Below are 19,110 nucleotides of genomic sequence, written 5' to 3'. Positions count from 1 at the left end.
TGTAAATATTCAAGAAAAGTGGAAGGAAAGCCTCCTATTGATAGAGAGATCATTCTGCATAAGGAGTTACCAGTAAGCAGCAAGGATGGAATACCCTGAAGGTGGTGGCAGACAAGGATTTCTCCTTATATTCCAACAGACTTAAGGGTAACAGTCTTGTTATCCAAACAAGATGCTCATTTTTTAAAACTTGCAGCATGACAGTTAAATATCTCTAGTAATAATTTTTGCTTAAGTCTTACCTCATAATTTTAATAACAAGAGTTCAGAGTTGTCAGTTATTAGTTTGTTGTAACTCACCAAGATGCCTCAAACAAATCCTAAATTTTAAAATCATTTTACGTGAAAGCATTTCACAGCGCGAGATACATTACTTTCCACCAGTCTCGTGAGGGCAGTCCTTTAAGGTATTTCCCCGTGTACTCAAAATCCCTCGAACTTCTTTTAACTTAGAAAAGATTCTGGACTTACTGAATCTCTTTGGTACTGAATATATGAAACTGTGGTAACCTAACATCACGCTTGCATCTTTTCCAAGCTGGTGCAATCAAATTCATACTCACTTTGGTTATGAACAAGAATTTTTATACATTTTTGCACTAGTGTTCTGTTTACATGTTCCTATACGAACCAAGTACAAACTGAATACTAGTCAGAAAGTGTATAACAAGTAGAAAGCTGGGTAGCCCTTTGACTCCAGCCACACAATTATTCAAAGCTAATTCTAATAATTTCTGCAGATATGCCTCCAATGTGCATCATACCCATTTCAACTTTCCTTGTCAGTCGTATCCCACACATATTCTACGACGTATTACTCTAATCTGTATCACTGAGGTTCACTTTTATCTTTTCAGTGTCTTTATTATTTCATGTGTCACTGTCAGGTGCACCTTTCCTTATCATAATTTGTCCCAATGTTCATGATTTGGTTTTCCAAACAGCAAGCTTTCTCAAAGATCTATGTCACAGTCTTTACAATTTAGTATCACTTTTTTTCCTTCAAAAATTTACTTTGTTCTCAATCTGCATTTCCGGATGGTCGCCTGTCCAAAGACTGCGTCCTAAGTCTGGGTACAATAACAATAGTAATAATAATAAGAATGCAAAATGCCAATACACATTAAATTTACAAGTTGTTCACAAAATGTAAATTAGTAATACAACATATGCATTTCATTTAAAAGGTGTACAACTTTGCTTCCGCCATTTTAGGCTTTAATGAAACAAACTGGTCACACATGTATTGTTCAAAGTATTTTCCATTGCTGGCCACTACTTTCTCCCATCTTTTGGACAGTGTACAAATCACGCGTCGAAAAATTTTTTCATCTTTTGAAGCGATCCACGAATCAATCCGATTCGCGACTTCTTCACGAGATTGGAAGTGTTGGTCAGCCAGGCCATGCGCCATTGATCTAAACAGGTGATAGAGCAAGCAATGTCTGAAGAATACAGCAGGTGGGGTAGGACTTACCATTTTAATGTTTCCAAGTACGTTTTGATCTCTTTTGCAACATAGGTTTGAGCGTTGTCGTGCTGCAAAATCATGCCTCCCACTGCATTGCTGCCGTTTGTCTTTTAATGCTCTGCCCAAATGCATTAATTGTGTTCAATAACGAGCACCTGTTATTGTTTCACTTGGTTTTAACACCTCATAGTACACAACACCGAGCTGGTCCCACCGAATGCCGAGCATGATCTTGGAGCCGTGAATATTTGGTTTGGCCGTCTACATGGAAGCATGGCCGGGATATCCCCACGATTTTTTGCATTTAGGGTTATCGTAATGAACCCATTTTTCATCCCCAGTCACAATGCAATGCAGAAATCCATTCCATTTTTGGCTCTGAAGCAACTTTTCACAAACACACAAACGCTGTTCAATGTCTCTCGGTTTCAGCTCACACGGGACCCAAGTTCCTTCTTTCTGAATCATGCCTATAGCCTTTAGATGTTTTGAAATGGCTTGCTGTGTCACTCCCACTGATCATGCCAATACGTCTTGCTTTTGACGCGAGTCTTCACTCAGCAATGTCTCCAATTCTACATCTTTGAAAACATTCTCTCTTCCACCACTATGCGGGTCTACGACGTTAAAATCACCATTCTTGAGGCGTTTAAACCACTCACAACACGTCCTTTCACTAATAGCATCCTTACCATACATACATCAGAGCATTCGATGAGATTCAGCTGCTGTTTTCTTCATATTGAAACAGAAGAGTAACACCTCCCGCAAATGACGAGAATTAGGCTCGTAAACTGACATTTTCAATGAAGAACAAGTTTATGATGCAGACACAAATCGACTTCTGTTTGAATGAGGTTATGTTGACTGAGGTCCAAGCTAACTGTCCGACATCTGTGATCTGTTTCTTTCAACAGCTACTTACTGTTGTCACCACGTATCGGCAAACGACGGAAGCAAAGCTGAATACCTTGTACAATAGTCATGAACATGAAAAACGTGGACTCACATTCAGGTCAGATACAATTTATTCCATTTTAAAACTAACTTTGTTAGATGGGCTCTGGTTGGAGGAATGCAGGGACACTTCAATCGCAATATGCTCATGCATAGTAAAACACTGTGGCAAAATGATGTCAACACATTTGACCATGTACTGCACTTAAATCACACGACCTAAACAATATAATGCCATCAACTGATCTTACAATTTGTGCTAGGTCATAATTATGTTGCACAGGTGGTTTTAATTAAGTTTTACAGTGTACTGTATTTGGTTGAGCCCTCATGCAATGAACTGGGCAGAAGAGAATTTCCTGTTCTTGCATTTTTTCTGTAGGTAAAATTATTTATTAGAAATAGTCACCAACAACTAATCTTTATTCACTACAAACTCTTTGGCATATGTAACAACCAATGACAAACTTAACACATTCTAGTTACTAAAATAATATCGCTGTTTATCTGCGTAATCTTTGTACACACATGGGTGTTTTAAGAGAGCAACTGTAAAACTACTGTCATACCACAACTAACATTTTACTTTCAATAGATCTGTGTCATTTTCACCTTAATGCAGTTCACTGTGAATGTCACAGTTTAGACATGAGTACAATATAGTCACTTTTTATTTGAATGACATTCACATTTACCCATGTTCTCAACAAAATTGTATTTGCAGGTACTTGATACTGATGATAAATGTCAAAACAGTTTGTCGTGAATAAAGATTAGTTGTTATAAGCGGCTATTTTCATGCATCTTTCTAACAATCATGTCATTATCAGGCATATATTACACTGCTAGTCTAACGAACAAAAATTGCTGACTACTGTCTTATGAAATAAAGGGGAATATTCTGTGTTTTATTCGAAGCCAAATTGGTGAAGATAACTGAAGGAATCAAATATAATAAGCATTGATGTGTATATACATACAAATCTACATCTACATGGATGTTCTGAAAATCACACTTAAGTGCCTGGCAGAGGGTTCATTGAACCACCTTCCAATAATTCTCTATTATTCCAATCTCTAACAGTGTGCGGAAAAAACGAACACCTATATAATTCTGTGCAAGCTATGATTTCCTTACTTTATTATTATGATCGTTTCTTTTTATTATTATGATCGTTTCTCTTTATTTAGGTCAGCATCAACAAAATATTTTCGCACTCTGAGGAAAAAGTTGGTGATAGAAATTTCATGAGAAGATTCTGCTGCAGTAAAAATTGCTTTTGTTTTAATGATGTCCACCCCAAATCCTGTATCATGTCAGTGACACACACTCCCCTATTTTGCGATAATACAAAATGTGCGGCTCTTCCTTTGAACTTTCTCGATGTACTCCGTTAATCCTATACGGTAAGATCGCAGACTGCGCAGCAGTACTCCAAAAGAGAATGGACAAGCATAGCGTAGGCAGTCCATTTAGTGGATCTGTTGCATTTTCTAACTCTTCTGGCAACAAAATGCGGTCTTTGGTTTGCCTTACCCACAACAGTTTTCTGCATGTGCTTTCCAATTTAAGTTGTTCGTAATTATAATTCCTAGTATTTAGTTGAATTTACAGCCTGTAGATTTGACTGATTTACTATGGAACCAAAGCTTAACGGATTCCTTTTAGCACTGTCTAATGGCTTTGGACGACGATTTAAGAGTGAAGTAGATACTCGAACTTCCACTTCTTTTACGAGATGGCTTACTTGAGATGCTCGACTGACCTTCCTTGCTGGCTAACCTGCTGCTGCAAACTCTCTTACACTACTTCTCTGAAGTATGCTGCTAGGTACAGGAATCTCTTAAGACTCTTTCTACTTATAAAAATAAGTAGACATACTAAGTTACATTAGCTTCAACTAACGACGTATATTTGAACTTCCAACATTTTACAAATCCCACTCTTCACATAAATATATATTGTTTATTAAGTCTCTCGTGTCTCCAAATGTTAGAAACAAACTAATTTACATATAAGAGAAAGTTGGCTTAAACACTATGTCCAGTCTCAACATGAACCATAATACACGTCTTCCCTTCAACAAGGCTAAGACAAAAAAGTTTTTCTCAAGAGTACCTTCTCAACTGTTCTTGTTATATAACAATGGTCACTGACACAATTAGCACAGAATAACATAGAAGCTCCATGGTTCTTCTGCACACTTCTATGGATCGCCCGACAAGTACTTGTCGTTGCCATTCAACCACCACGTCTACATTCTTCTCGCGACTGAATTTCAAACCTGCACACACAAACATGTGATGCGCAGTAGGTAGGATTCTATCATCCCACACTCACTTCTAAAATATCCACACTCACTTCTAAAATATCATGTGTTCAAGACAGTAGAAGGCTTAGTGGTTCTAGAATTTACACAGAAATTCTCAAACACTACAAATGATGTGGATGACCTCACACTTTTCATTATTTAGGATCCATTGCCAATTTTTGCATCATACAGATATATTTTCTAAATCATTTTATACTTTGTTTTGATCTTCTGATAACTATACTAGACTATAAACAACAGCATCTGTAAACAACCTAAGACAGGTGCTCAGATTGTCTCCTCAATCATTTATATAGATAAGGAACAATAGAGGGCCTATAACACCTCCTAGGGGAATGCCAGAAATCACTTCTGTTTTACTCGATGACTTTCTGCCAATTACTACGAACTGTGATCTCTCTACAGGAAATAATGAATCCAGTCACATAACTGAGATGATATTCCATAAGCAATCAATTTCACTATGAGTCACTTGTGTGGTACAGTATCAAAAGCCTTTTGGAAATCTAGAAATACGTAATCATTTTGAAATCCCTCATCAATAGCACTCAACACTGTGTGTGTAAAGAGCTAGTTGTTTTTCACAAGAATGATGTTTTCTAAATCTGTATTGACTTTGTGTCAAAATGGCGTTCTCTTCGAGGTAATTCATAATGCTCAAATACAATATATGCTCCAAAATCCTGCTGCATATCAATGTTAATGATATGGGCCTGTAATTTAGTTGATTAGTCCTACTACCTTTCTTGAATATTGGTGTGTGACTTGTGCAGCCTTCCAATCTTTGAGTGTGGATCTTTCATTGAGCGAGCAGTTGTACACAATTGTTAAGTATGGAGGTATTGCATCAGCATACTCTGAAAGGAACCTAACTGGTATACAGCCTTGACTGGAAGACTTGCTTTTATTAAGTGACTTAAGTTGCTTCACTACACCGATGATATCTGCTTCTAAGTAACTCATGTTGGCAGCTGTTCTCAATTCGAATTCTGGAATATTTTCTTAGTCTTCTCTAGTGAAGGAATTTTGGAAGGCTGTGTTAAGTAATTCTACTTTGGCAGCTTTTTCATTGATAGTATTTTCACTGCTATCACACAGAGAAGGTAGTGATTGTGTCTTTCTGCTAGATTACTTTACATACAACAAGAATCTGTTTGGATTTTCTGCCAGGTTTGGAGACAAAGTTTTGTTGTGAAAACTATTATAAGTATCTCGCATTCAAGTTCGTGCTAAATTTTGAGCTTCTGTAAAAGATCGCTAATCTTCGAGATTTTGCATTCATTCACATTTGGCATGTTTTTTTTTATTCCTACAACAGTGTTCTGACCCCTTTTGTGTACCATGTGAGATCAGCTCCATTGTTTGCTAATTTACTTGGTATAACTCTCTCACTCAATTGTTGTTGATACTATTTCTTTGAATTCAAGTCACATCTGGTCCACACTTACATGATTAATTTTGGAGTGCAGATTGTCTCTCAGGAAGGCCTCAAGTGAATTTTTATCTGCTTTTCTTGAAGAGGTATATTTTCACTTATTTTTGGTGGATTTGGGGGGTTACAATATTTTATATCGCTACGAAAACCCTGTGTTCACTAATCCCTGCATCTGTTTTGATGCTCGTTATTGGCTCAGGATTATTTGTTGCAAAGTGTTCAAGTGTGTTTTCACAACTGATTACTATTTGTGTGGGCTCAAAAACTAACTGCTTGAAATAATTTTAAGAGAATGCACCCAGCACTATTTCGGATTATGTTTTATGCATACTCCTGGATTTAAAAATATATTTTCACCAACATATTGACGCTAAATTAAAGTCACCACCACCTATAATTGTATGAGTCGTGTATCTGTTTGAAATCAAACTCAAATTTTCTTTGAGCCTTCCAGTAATTTTATCATCCGAGTTCGGAGGTCAGTAAAACAATCCAATTATTATTTTATTCTGCTTTCCAAGAATGACCTCTGCCCACACTATTTCAAAGGAACTATTTACTTCGATTTTTCTACAAGATAAACTACAATTAATAGCAACAAAGACTCCACCACCCACCATTTTTAGCCTATCCTTTCGGAACACTGTTAGATTCTTCACAAAAATTTCAGGTAAACTTATCTCTGGTATTAGCCAGCTTTCAGTGCTTATAATGATTTGAGCATGAGTAGTTTCTATTAGCACTTGGCGCTCTGGTACTTTCCCAACACAGTTACGACAATTTACAACTATTATACAAATGGATCTTGTATCTACTTTCTTCCTGTGTTTGACCTGCAGCCTTTGAGACTGTAGCCCTTTTCGTGTTTCCCTGAGACCCTCTAACCTAAGCAACTGCCCAGTCCATGCCACGCAGCCCCTGCTATCCATGTAGATGCCTCTTGCGTGCGGTAGACCCCTGACCTATTCAAGTGGAACCCAAAACCCAACCGTCCTATGGCACAAGTCAAGAAGTTTGCATGCTACACGGTCACAGAACCGTCTGAGCCTCTGATTCAGACACTCCACTCAGCTCTGTACCAGAGGTCTGCCATTGGTCCTGTTGACTATGCCACAAATGGTGAGCTCAGGTTTCATCTCGCAACCAAGACTGGCAGCCTTTACCACTTCTGTTATCCACTTACAACAATAGAGAATCTCTTCCGATCCAAAGTGACACACATCACAGGTATCGACGTGAGCAACTGCGCCCGCAGCTGGCTGCACTCTGTGCTCCACCGGGCATCCAGAAGGACCCGTTCAACATCTGGAATGACTTCACCCGGTATGCACACAGAGTGCACACTGGCTATCTTCCCCTCCTTAGCAGCGATGTCCCTAAATGGCGCCATAATGTGCCTAACATTGGAGCTGCCAACTTCCAATAATCCCACCCTCTGATTACCCAGATCTAGCAGTCTGAGAGGTTTCCTATGAGAAAGAAGAAGCCACTCAATCTGGCTGAGGGACAATGTCAGAAAGGTTTATAATGTAATTCCTAGATATGGCTACATAAAAGTGACAGAAAGATCAAATAGTGTATCTCAAATCAAGAACTCTGTAGCAAGATTATGGATAAGACAAGAAATACAGGATATATTACATAAAAAAGAAACAGTGAATCAAGAACCCTATGTAGCACATCTAAAGATAAGTAACAATGTAACATCTTTAACTTTTGATTATATTGCACATTTGTATACATAGACATATATACATCACAAGAAGACATATCCATAACAAGAAATCCACAAAACTTCTATACATTCAGCATCACATGAAAACCTTCACCTGAATATGAATCTGATTTGCAATTTTACCCCCATTTAGAAAATTTCACAAACACGTAACTTACAGATAATGAAACAAATTTTCTCACAAAAGGTCTGAAATACAACACTACAGAAAAACTCTGTAAAGCACTTGATAGCCACTGCTAAAGTTGCTATAGATGTAGCGAATCTCTCATACAGAAAACAGAATAAAATTACCATTAACATAAAAAAAAATTATAGACAGGGAACTATGCAAACAGAATGCATACAAATATCAGACCAAAATGGGACATAAAATTCTGAATAATATAAACCATAAACTGCAACTAAATGATGCTATAGCATTAAAAGCTGATAAAGGGAATAGTGTGGTCACAATTAACATGAACTACTATACAGGTAAGGTCATACCTCTCAAACCTACTAACAGATTTGGAGCTAAAATAAAGAAGCCATAAAAAATTATTATACCATTCTCAGTGAACAAGAACATATATAGTAATGAATCCAAATACATCAAAATTATGTGCAAACCAAAGACACACAAACTGATGGTTGCGATTTGGCCCATAATTAATTGCATACATAGCCCATCATATTTGATAAGCAAACAACTAATCACACTAATAAAAAAACTTTACAATTTCAAAAAAAAGTCGTGATAAAAGTTTGTGTAATCTGGCAAGAGATATAAGACGTAGAAATACCACCTAATGGTAAATTTATTTCATTTGATGTCACTAACCTAATCTGTATACTAACTTACCAGTACAGGAAACTATCCAACTACTAAAATATAACCTGTTACAATATTGGAAAATCTCCATGACAGTAACACTTGAAATTATAAATATTTTGGAAACAGCACAATCACTCAATTATTTTGAATTTAATAACAAAATTTATACCCAAGCAGAAATGAAGTAGCTATAGATAATAGTGTAGCAGGCACATTAGCTGATATTTTCCTACATTCTCTGCAAGTGAAATCCTCTCCTTTCTAACGACCAACTACTCTACAAAACTTCTCTTACTATCAACACTAATGAAAGGAACGATCCTGTCCATTTCATCAAATTCCTGATTTGGGGTTTGAATAGGACTACAGATCAACTTACTTTCGTTTATTCCACTTCTAACAAGAAATAAAAACATAATAATAAATAAATCACCAATTAAAAATTTTATTGTCCAAGCAATAGCATCGACAATATTATTATTTTCAATTCTGCTAATTTAAATAAAATATTCGATAGGATGAGAAAGAGAATTTATTCCTTCAATAACAATTAGACCTAGAATATTATTGAAGATTGGAGCTGCACCTTTCCAATTTTGATTTCCAGAAGTGACGGGAGCATCAAGCTGAAATAACTGTTTACTATTTTAGGTATGTAGATGATACCCTCATTTTGGTAGATGGAAGCCACAGATATCGAAAATATCCACCAGAAACTCAACCAACTACACTTTAAAATTAACTGCACTACGGAGATTGATAAAGACATGACCAGTAACTATCTAGACATCACAATTAGCAAAAACAATAATTGCTTATGAACTACCATTTTTCCATTCAATGGTTAATAGATTAACTAACTGACCATTAGAAAAACCAGGAATTCAAAATGAACTTTACACACTTCACTATATAACACATACAAATGGCTTTGATCCTGAAATAATCACAAAATTATAATACCAGTGTAAAACATCAAAGTAGATGACAATCCCGAGCGAGATATGCCTATCACGTGAAACACCACATACACAGAAAATAAGATACATACCAGCAGTCTATCTTGCTAGAATCTCCAACAAAATTAATGCAATTTTTAAAGCCACAAATATTCAACTAGCCTTTAAAACCAATAACAATCTTTCAATATAATTACATTCCACCGCCACTAGAACATCGAAATATGATAACCCACGCATATATAAAATCACACACGACAGGTGTAATAGCGTTTACGTTGTCAAAACAGGAAGATATTTTAACATAAGATATGTTGATGCTGTTGTGGTTTTCAGTTCAGAGACTGGTGTGATTGAGCTCTCTCTCCATGTTACTCCATCCTCTGCAAGCTTCTTGATCTCTGAATAACTACTGCAAGCTACATCTTTCTGAATCTGCTGCAATTTTTACCCTATACACTTCCCTCCAATACTGAATTGGTGATTTTGTGATGCCTCTGAACGTTTCCCACCAACTGATCCCTTCTTCTAGTCAAGTTGTGCCACAAATTCCTCTATTCAGTACCTCCCCATTAGTTAAAAATACCCACCTAATCTTCAGCATTCCTCTGTCGCACCACATTTCGAAAGCTACTATTCTCTTCTTGTCTGTAGTGTTTATCGTCCATGTTTCTCTTCCATACATGGCTACACTCAATACAAATACTTTCAGAAAATACTTCAGGACACTTAAATCTAAACTCGATATTAACATATTTCTCTTCTTCAGAAATTCTTTTCCTTGATATAGCCAGTTTACATTTTACATTCTCTCTTCTTTGACCATCACCAGTCACTTCGTTCCCCAAATAGCAAAATTCATTTACTACTTTAAGCATCTCATTTCCTAATCTAACATCCTCAGCATCACCTGATTTAATATGACTACATTCCATTATCCTCCTTTCAAGACACTGTCCATTCCATTCAACTGCTCTTCCAAGCCCTTTGCTGTCTCTGACAGAATTACAATGTCATCGGCAAATCTCAAAGTTTTTATTTTATTCTCCATGAATTTTAATTCTACTCCAAATTTTTCTATTGTTCCCTTTACTGCTAGCTCAATATACAGATTGAATAACATCTGGGATAGGCTACAACACTGTCTCACTCCCTTCTCAATCACTGTTTCCCTTCCATAACATTCGACTTTTATGACTGCCATCTGGTTTATGTACAAATTGTAAATAGCCTTTCACTCCCTGTATTTTACACCTGCCATCTTCAGAATTCGAAAGATAGCATTCCAGTCAACATTCTAAAAATCTTTTTATAAGTTTACAAATGCCTTTCCTTAACCTATCTTCTAAGATAAGATGTAAGTTCAGTATTGCCTTGCATGTTCCGACATTTCTACGGAATCCACACTGATCTTCCCAGAGTTCAGCTTCTACCAGTTTTTCTACTCATTTGTAAAGAATTCATGTTAGTATTTTGCAGCTGTGACTTATTACACTGATAGTTCGGTAATTTTCACACCTGTCAACACATGATTCCTTTGGGATTGGAATTATTATATTATTCTTGAAGTCTGAAGGTATTTTACCTGTCTCATAGATCTTGCTCACCAGATGGAAGTGTTTTGTCTTAGCTAGTTCTCCCAAGGCTATCAGTAGTTATAACGGAATGTTGTCTATTCCTGGGGCATTGTTTCAACTTTCAGTGCTCTGTCAAACTCTTCAGGCAGTATCGTATCTCCCATTTCATCTTCATCTATGTCCTCTTCCATTTCCATAATATTGCCCTCAAATACATCACCCTTATACAGACCCTCCATGTACTCCTTCCAACTTTCTGCTCTCCATTCTTAGCTTAGGACTGGTTTTCCATCTGAGCTCTTGATATTCATACAGGTGGTTAACTTTTCTCCAAAGGTCTCTCTAATTTGCTTGTAGGCAGTATCTATCTTACCCCTAATGATAAACTGTCGATCTCATTTTTGAGACGTTTGTATACCTTTTCGCCTGCTTCATTTACTGCATTTTTATATTTTATTCTTTCATAAATTAAATTAAATATTTCTTCTGTTACCGAAGGATTTCTACTAGCCCTCTTCTTTTTTCCTACTTGATCCTCTGCTGCCTCCACTATTTCATCTCTCAAAACTACTCATTCTTCTTCTGCTGTATTTCTTTCCTTGGTTCTTGTCAACCATTCCCTAATGCTCTCTCTGAAACTCTCTACAATCTCTGGTTCTTTCAGTTTAAACTGGTCCCATTTCCATAAATTTCTACCTTTTTGCAGTTTCTACCAATATAAGGTACACATCAGAGAGAGTGAAAGTAATCAGTTTGGTCTCTTTCTGCATCTGAAAAATCAAAACCACACGGCTCGTTTGAACAAGAATATACTCTAGATTCTGCACAGAATACGGAAGATTTTGCATTGAAAATTCTTGAAGAACTTGAAGTGTACAGACACATGAGAAAATACCCACAAGAAATATTAAATGAGCATACAGAATTTAGATGCAAGTACCACCTGAAAAGCTTTATCAAACTTTTAAGAACTTGAAAATGGATAAATCTGAAGTAACACAAGCAACAACCAAAGACAATCTTAACAAATTTTAGTTAATAAAATCATATCACTGTTCATTTGCATATCTTTGTAAACATATAGCATGATAAGAGTGGAACTGTCAAATTACTGTCACACCATAATTAATGTTTTATTTTCAATATATTACATCATTTACCACCTTACCAAAACAATGACAGCTTTTGTAGAAAATCTCCTTTTTTGTTTGTAAATGATTCGATACACAAATTTGAACGGTTGTCACACTACATGAGTGAAGACACAAATTATCAATTCTTTGATTTTAGAAAAGTGCTGACTAAGAACTTTTTGACTCTGATGTTTGCTTTTGCAAAAAACTTCAACACCTTTTTCTTCTGAAATCACTCACTCACTCACTGGTCATACCAGAATCTAAGAGTCCATTACCGCAGCAATGTATTTTCGCCATCTGTCCCTGTCTTGGGCTATTTCCTTCCATTCTCCTTCAATACCTAGGCTCCTCAAATCAGCCTTCACATTGTCCTCCCATCTACGCCTCGGTCTCCCCACGGGACGTTTTTCCTCTAGGTGCCCTACCAGTACTCTGCGCACTGCCCTGCCCTCATCCATTCGAGCTACGTGACCCGTCCATCGCAGCCTACGTGATTCAATAATTCTTTTTAATAATTTCTTCTGAAATAGCCTTTGTTTTCTTCATTTGTTTGTATTTAAGCTTTCAAAAATGATTGTTCTGTTGAAAAGTACCAGCATTTGCCTGCCAATTAAGTAAATGTGTCTCCTATATATGATATTTCTGGCCACTATTTGTCTTTCCCGCCTAATATGAAGATTAAAAAGTCTGCAGACTATCAATTTCAACCTTTTGCGGGCATTCACAGCCCTGCAGCCCATGATTAACAATGCTACACATAGAACTGACAAGGCACTTAGCGTAGAAGCAGAACCGAACTTACAGCAACTCGATTTTAATGTTAGGGGAACAATTTACGTGCCATCGAAAAACTTTACAGATTTTGTTTTCCAATTGCTACAGGCTACAGTTGCAGATGGCCGCGAGTGTGAACAGACTAGAATTTCGACCACCACAGGGGATGGAACTGTGCGGGGGAAAAAAAAACCCACCTCTACTTTGCTGAGCGGCAGCCTACAGCAGAACTGACACATTGTCACAGGGATTGCCAATCTCTTCTGGTGCTGCAAGCATTGTAATCGAAATTGCAATGGACCTGGATTACTCGCTTCACTTATTTCAAAAGGAGAAAAGAAAACAACGATCAATGCACAACACAGAGCATTTATAGATTGGTACCGCACAGTAGCTTGTTGACAACATATTTCAGGCTTGACTTGTAGTGATAATTGATGCAATTGCCGTTTGAAACATCTGCCACCTAATATGCCACATTAAAACTGTCCATACTGTATTATTTTTTGAGCTTTAGCTAACAAACAAACATATGTGTTTCTCACAAAATGCGTCCAATGGCTGAGTAATGCATTGCATTATGCGAATTGCATCTTAAACAGACCATTCAACCGTCCACAATTGGCATGGCGCACTGATACATCATTGGGTTCATATCCCCTCCCCCCCCCCCTTTTTTTACGTAGGTTTTTGTACATATTATTTTTCCAAATTGGGCTTTGCCAGTAACTGTAGATATTGTATGCAGAAAATAAAGCTATTTCAAACTATCTCTGATAAACAGCCCATCTGGATCCAATTTGCTATGTAATAGCATATATTAAGTAAGTTTGGGTTTTCATATCTATTTCGCATTTACCATAAAATGCTAATTTTTCCAGTTTTTATTTATAGGACACTTCACTATCACTGTAATACGGATGTCACATTAGTCTAGACATGAGTGCAATATAGTCACATTTATATAAGTGACATTCATATTTTTACACATTCTCACCTAAATCTTATTCACAGGTACTTGAAAATAGCAACAAATAGTGAAACAGTTTGTCGTAAATAAAGATTGGTTGTTATAAGCAGCTATTTTTGTGCTTCTTTCTAATAATCATGTCATTATCAAACATATATTATGCTGCTTGTTCCAAAAGAAGAAAAATTAAACTGCTTTATTATCTTTATTATGTGAGGGGATACGTGTCATCCAACACTAAGACCACTGAGTAACAAGAGTGGCACACTATCAGAAGAGAGTACTTGTTCTGGGTTTCCTGCAGGACACAATTCTGCTGTAGTTGAGTAACCACTGTATCACTGTTTGGTACTGCAACTGTAAATGTACTCTAAAAGTTAAATTGTGTGGAGCAGCACAACTCTTGAGGGCAAATCATCTAAACTGCACACATATTCACTGTAAAATTCCAGTGGTATATAGAACGAATGCAATGTTGCATGAAATGGTGTCAACAATTTGACCAAGGCCGCACAGACATGGGTGATGCTGACTGGGAAGGAACTATCGACATCAACCACAGATGACAATGTCCCGGCAATCTCTGACCCGATTCACAGCAATCTTAGATTTTCCCCGATGTTCAGGACTTACACAAAGCAATTCTGGGATAGCTCTTTGTCAAAGAAGTGAATTTCTATCGTCAACGAAATGAACGATTGGTAGACTATAGAGACCATTGTTTACAGAGATTTTGAGACTATGCTGCAATACAGCATCATTCATCTGCGTCACTTAGACATGCAGAGCAATATTAAAGTTACATAGCCTGCCACAATAATGTGCAAGTTACTTTTTGAAGGCCCCTCATATCAAAATTGTCCCATCCCAAAGGAGTGAAATATAAGTTATTTGATGTTAAATTTCATCTTGATGTGTTAGTTCTTGATGCTGGATTTCCACATTAGTTCATTACATTATCTTCTGCACAAATCTAGAGTATGTTTCACTACAACTACATAAATGAACTATTGCCAATCCAAGGTAAAATTTGACAACTTGCAAAAACTGACCTGTAAGCTTGTATATAAAATATTGTGGTTTTCCTACGTAAGGTGATGTGTGTGGGTCCTCTTACAGTTAAATAAGGAATTGACTGACAGATGTGCAAGATTACTGGAAGCATGGCACCACAACAAACCCTGCTTTATTACTTTCCTGACTCGTCAGTTTCTTAGGATATAGAAAGCAGTATGTGGTAAACACAATAGACTTTGATTGTAGCAGCTTTGCTTCCCCCCTCATGTTGATTCCTTTCTGAGAAACAAGCCATGAGGCTTCAAGAACTCAGGTTCATACTACATTCCAAACACTTGTATAAATTCAGATGTTGACTCTTATTTCATATGCACAGAAATGCACTATGTTAAATAATTCACCGCTATATTTATCCTCTTGTACTAATACCATGGCTATTATGAAAATTTAGTGAGAGAATTTGTAATGAACACTTACCACTTTTTTCCCTATGTCATCTTTGGCATATGTAATACTGCCTGTCAAAAACTGTCCAGGTGGAATTCCTTTTGTTGCTCTATTGGAAAAAATATGTACATAATTAATATCATGATTAGCATAATTACAATAAAGAAATTTTAGATTTACAAATGGGTAAAAATGAAAGTAAAAAATATTTCAACCTACACTATACTACTTCTATTTGTCACAAAAATGCATAACATGAAAATTCATTTTCTAACTTTCAGTGACAAAATGTCAAGGAAATTAAATTGAAGAAGATAAGAAGCAAAAAAAGTGATATTTTCAAGTAACTTTAACTTACGAAGATAGGGAATGAGAGTCTACAGATATCTTAATTTGAATTAAATTCACCCTCTCAGTTTGCTTACCTTACCCTGTTTTATGAACACATCAATTAATCACAGTGCACAATGTAGCACAAGGTGATTTGTCATAACAGGTAGCTATTACTGAGCTCAACGGGATAGCGAATGTGTGTGTGTGTGTGTGTGTGTGTGTGTGTGTGTGTGTTTTTCCTGTGCATTTTAAATGCTCATGCACTTCATATGGCACAAAATGTCATTAGAAGTCTTCTATCTGACTCTGGTAAGATGATGTGTAGAAAAGTTGATGGATTCTACCTTTGCTGCTTGGTAGAACAATTTCAATTTCATATTTAACAATGAAAAGGCATAGTGTGCGTTTTCTACAATATTTATCTATCTTGCTAACTGATTTTCAGCTTAAAAGGCCACTTTTGGGTGTCGATAAAAAATTATACAAAATACATTCAGTGGTTGTAGAGGTTTTCGGACCCGACTTTGAAGTTTCTCTCAAGATGAATTAATACACTGACAACACACATGCTGGGCTTTCTAGGTGACGTAGTATACGTTTTCATGTTAAGTATAAAAAGTCACCCAACACACACACACACACACACACACACACACACACACACACACACACACACAACTGTATCAAATCAACAAAAAATATAAATCACCTTCTATACCTGACACAAAAATTATTTGGAGATTCACAAATATTCCTTAGGTTCCTCAGTTGTCTATAAGATCCCATTTCTCTATTTTTTAGAATTATGTTCCTGCATAACAACAAGTGCCGGCACAAAGTTCAAGAACGATGCAGCACAGAAGGCTGTGAGACGACATCAGCCAATAGCACGCTGATTAGGACCATGACAGAAGCGGCATCTACATGAAGAAAATAAAACCGATGCACTGCCTAGCCTTGGCCATACTAGACGAGAGGACTAGAAGAGTCGCACTAGAAGAGCCGCAGTGATATTAGTGATAGCAGTGACTTACTTGCATGGCAATTTTATCTATCAAAGGACATTTATTATTTGCATGTCGCCAATTGCTTGCGACCCATCATGTAGAAATGAAAATTAAGTATTGTCAATTAAATTATTGTAATAAACTCCAATAATATGATTTGCTTGTACATCGTCTAGTTATCTGAGAAAACAGTTTCTTAGGCACCCTATTCTAATGCTTTGGACAACAATTTAAGTGTGAAATAAATATACTAACTTCCACTTCTTTTACGAGATGACATGCTCGGCCAACTTTCCTTGCTAGTGAGCCTGCTACTGCAAACTTTCTTTCACTTTCTTCTCCGAAGTATGCTGCTAAGTACAGCAATTTCTTAAGACTCTCTCTACTTATAAAAATAAGTAGACGTACAAAGTTTCATTTGTGTTAACTAATGACATGTGTTTAAACTTCAGACATATTACAAAACCCACTCTTCACATAAATATATTCTGTTTATTAAGTCTCTTGTGTCTCCAAATGTCAGAAACAAACTAATTTACATATAAGAGAAAGGTGGTTTAAACACCATGCCCATTCTCGAAATTAATCAGGATACATGTCTTCCCTTCAACAAGGCTATGACAAAAGTTCTTTTCAAGAGTACCTTCTCAACCGTTCTCGTTATTATAACAATGGTCACTGACACAATTAGCACAGAATAGCATAGAATCTCCATGGTTCGTCAGTACACTTTGACTAAAACTTCCTTGGATCACCCGACAAGTACTTGTCATTGCCATTCAACCGCCGCGTCGACATTCTTCTGGCGTCTGAATTTCAAACCTGCACACACAAACATGTGACACACAGTAGGTAGGATTCTATCATCCCACACACACATCTAAAATATCATCAGTTCGAGATGGTAGAAGGCTGAGTTGTTCTAGAATTTATGCAGAAACACTACACTATAAGAGACAAGTGGGCAGGATCCCACACTGGCGACAAGTTATACAATGAACCCAGAGCCTCGCGGCTACAGAATTTGTTTGTTTTGCTTGTGCCTTAATTCTCTCTTGTCTTTACTTTGCAGCAATGTTTACTTGCTTTAACAGTCTTTTGCTAATAAGAGTTTTCAGGTGGGCATTGAAGAAATTTTTCTTGCTTGCCTTGTCTGCTTTTTGCATTTGTCTCTTCCAACACGTCCACCCCAGCTATCCCACCCCTTGCTCAGGCGCTGCAGCTGCCAGTATTAGATGTAACACAGCTAATATAGATGTTTTAGTTCCAGACGCAGCAAATCTCAACCCTGCTCAACACAGTGCAGCAACTACTGGCCAACACTGTGCATCCGACGGAACAAACATCACCCACTACAGCTGCTATATCGCCTTTTTGCCAGTTTCGTGAACGAGAGGAGGAATGGCTGAGTGGTTGCAACAATTGGAAGCTCACTTACTTGCTCACAACGTACCAGGTACTGTGAAACTCCCCTATCTATTATCCACAGTAGAAAATGCAGTGTTCCGATAAACTCAGAAGTGGTTTCCTAACACCATTCCGAGTGAACTTTCTTAGGAACAGGCAGTAGATTCACTAACAAACTATTAGGAGCAACAAGTGAATGTGGTAGCAGCTAGTTATCAATTATTTAATTGCAAAAAATGGTCAGAACAAACTTATTGCAAGTCAGTAACAGTTTTGCAGGGTACAACAAGGAAATGCAAATTCGAATGTGCTTATGGTGCTTTATATTCAGTTGTTATGTTGCGTGATGCGATCGCATACAATGTACCTGATGTCAAACTCTGAGAACAGATTTTGAAACAGTCCGATCCATTATTTCAGCAGGTCATGCAAATACTAGATCAGTACGATTCAAGTGCCCTGTTGGCTGATAAATTTGAGCAGCCAGCTATCTATTGGGTTGAGTCGCTTGCATGCGATAGGCCCATTTGGTGGTGGCAGCAATTTGCACTCGTCACGCTGAGTAAACACCACCTCTCCACGCTGCGTAAGCACTTCCCTAAACAGGCAGCTACACAGGCAAATAGAAATAATTCTTACCCTCAGTGTTATTCACTGCACATACGCTAAGACTGCCCCTCCAGCCAAGCTCAGTGTTACACTTGTGGTAGGAAAGGACATATACAATCTGTATGT

At 37.1% G+C, this 19,110-nt stretch overlaps 1 protein-coding gene across 1 annotated transcript in view; it reads right to left on the bottom strand.

Annotated features, from left to right (window-relative positions):
- Positions 1-19,110, bottom strand: part of LOC126473230 (tripeptidyl-peptidase 2) — a 289,445-nt gene that overhangs the window by 25,322 nt on the left and 245,013 nt on the right. Inside the window, exon 19 of the mRNA XM_050100144.1 lies at positions 15,659-15,737. Within this exon, the coding sequence (XP_049956101.1) occupies positions 15,659-15,737 (79 nt within the window). The remainder of the gene's footprint in view (positions 1-15,658; positions 15,738-19,110) is intronic.

Source organism: Schistocerca serialis, chromosome 4 (genome assembly GCF_023864345.2).
Source record: "Schistocerca serialis cubense isolate TAMUIC-IGC-003099 chromosome 4, iqSchSeri2.2, whole genome shotgun sequence".
Taxonomy (NCBI): domain Eukaryota; kingdom Metazoa; phylum Arthropoda; class Insecta; order Orthoptera; family Acrididae; genus Schistocerca; species Schistocerca serialis.
This window is presented reverse-complemented; position numbering and strand designations above follow the sequence as displayed.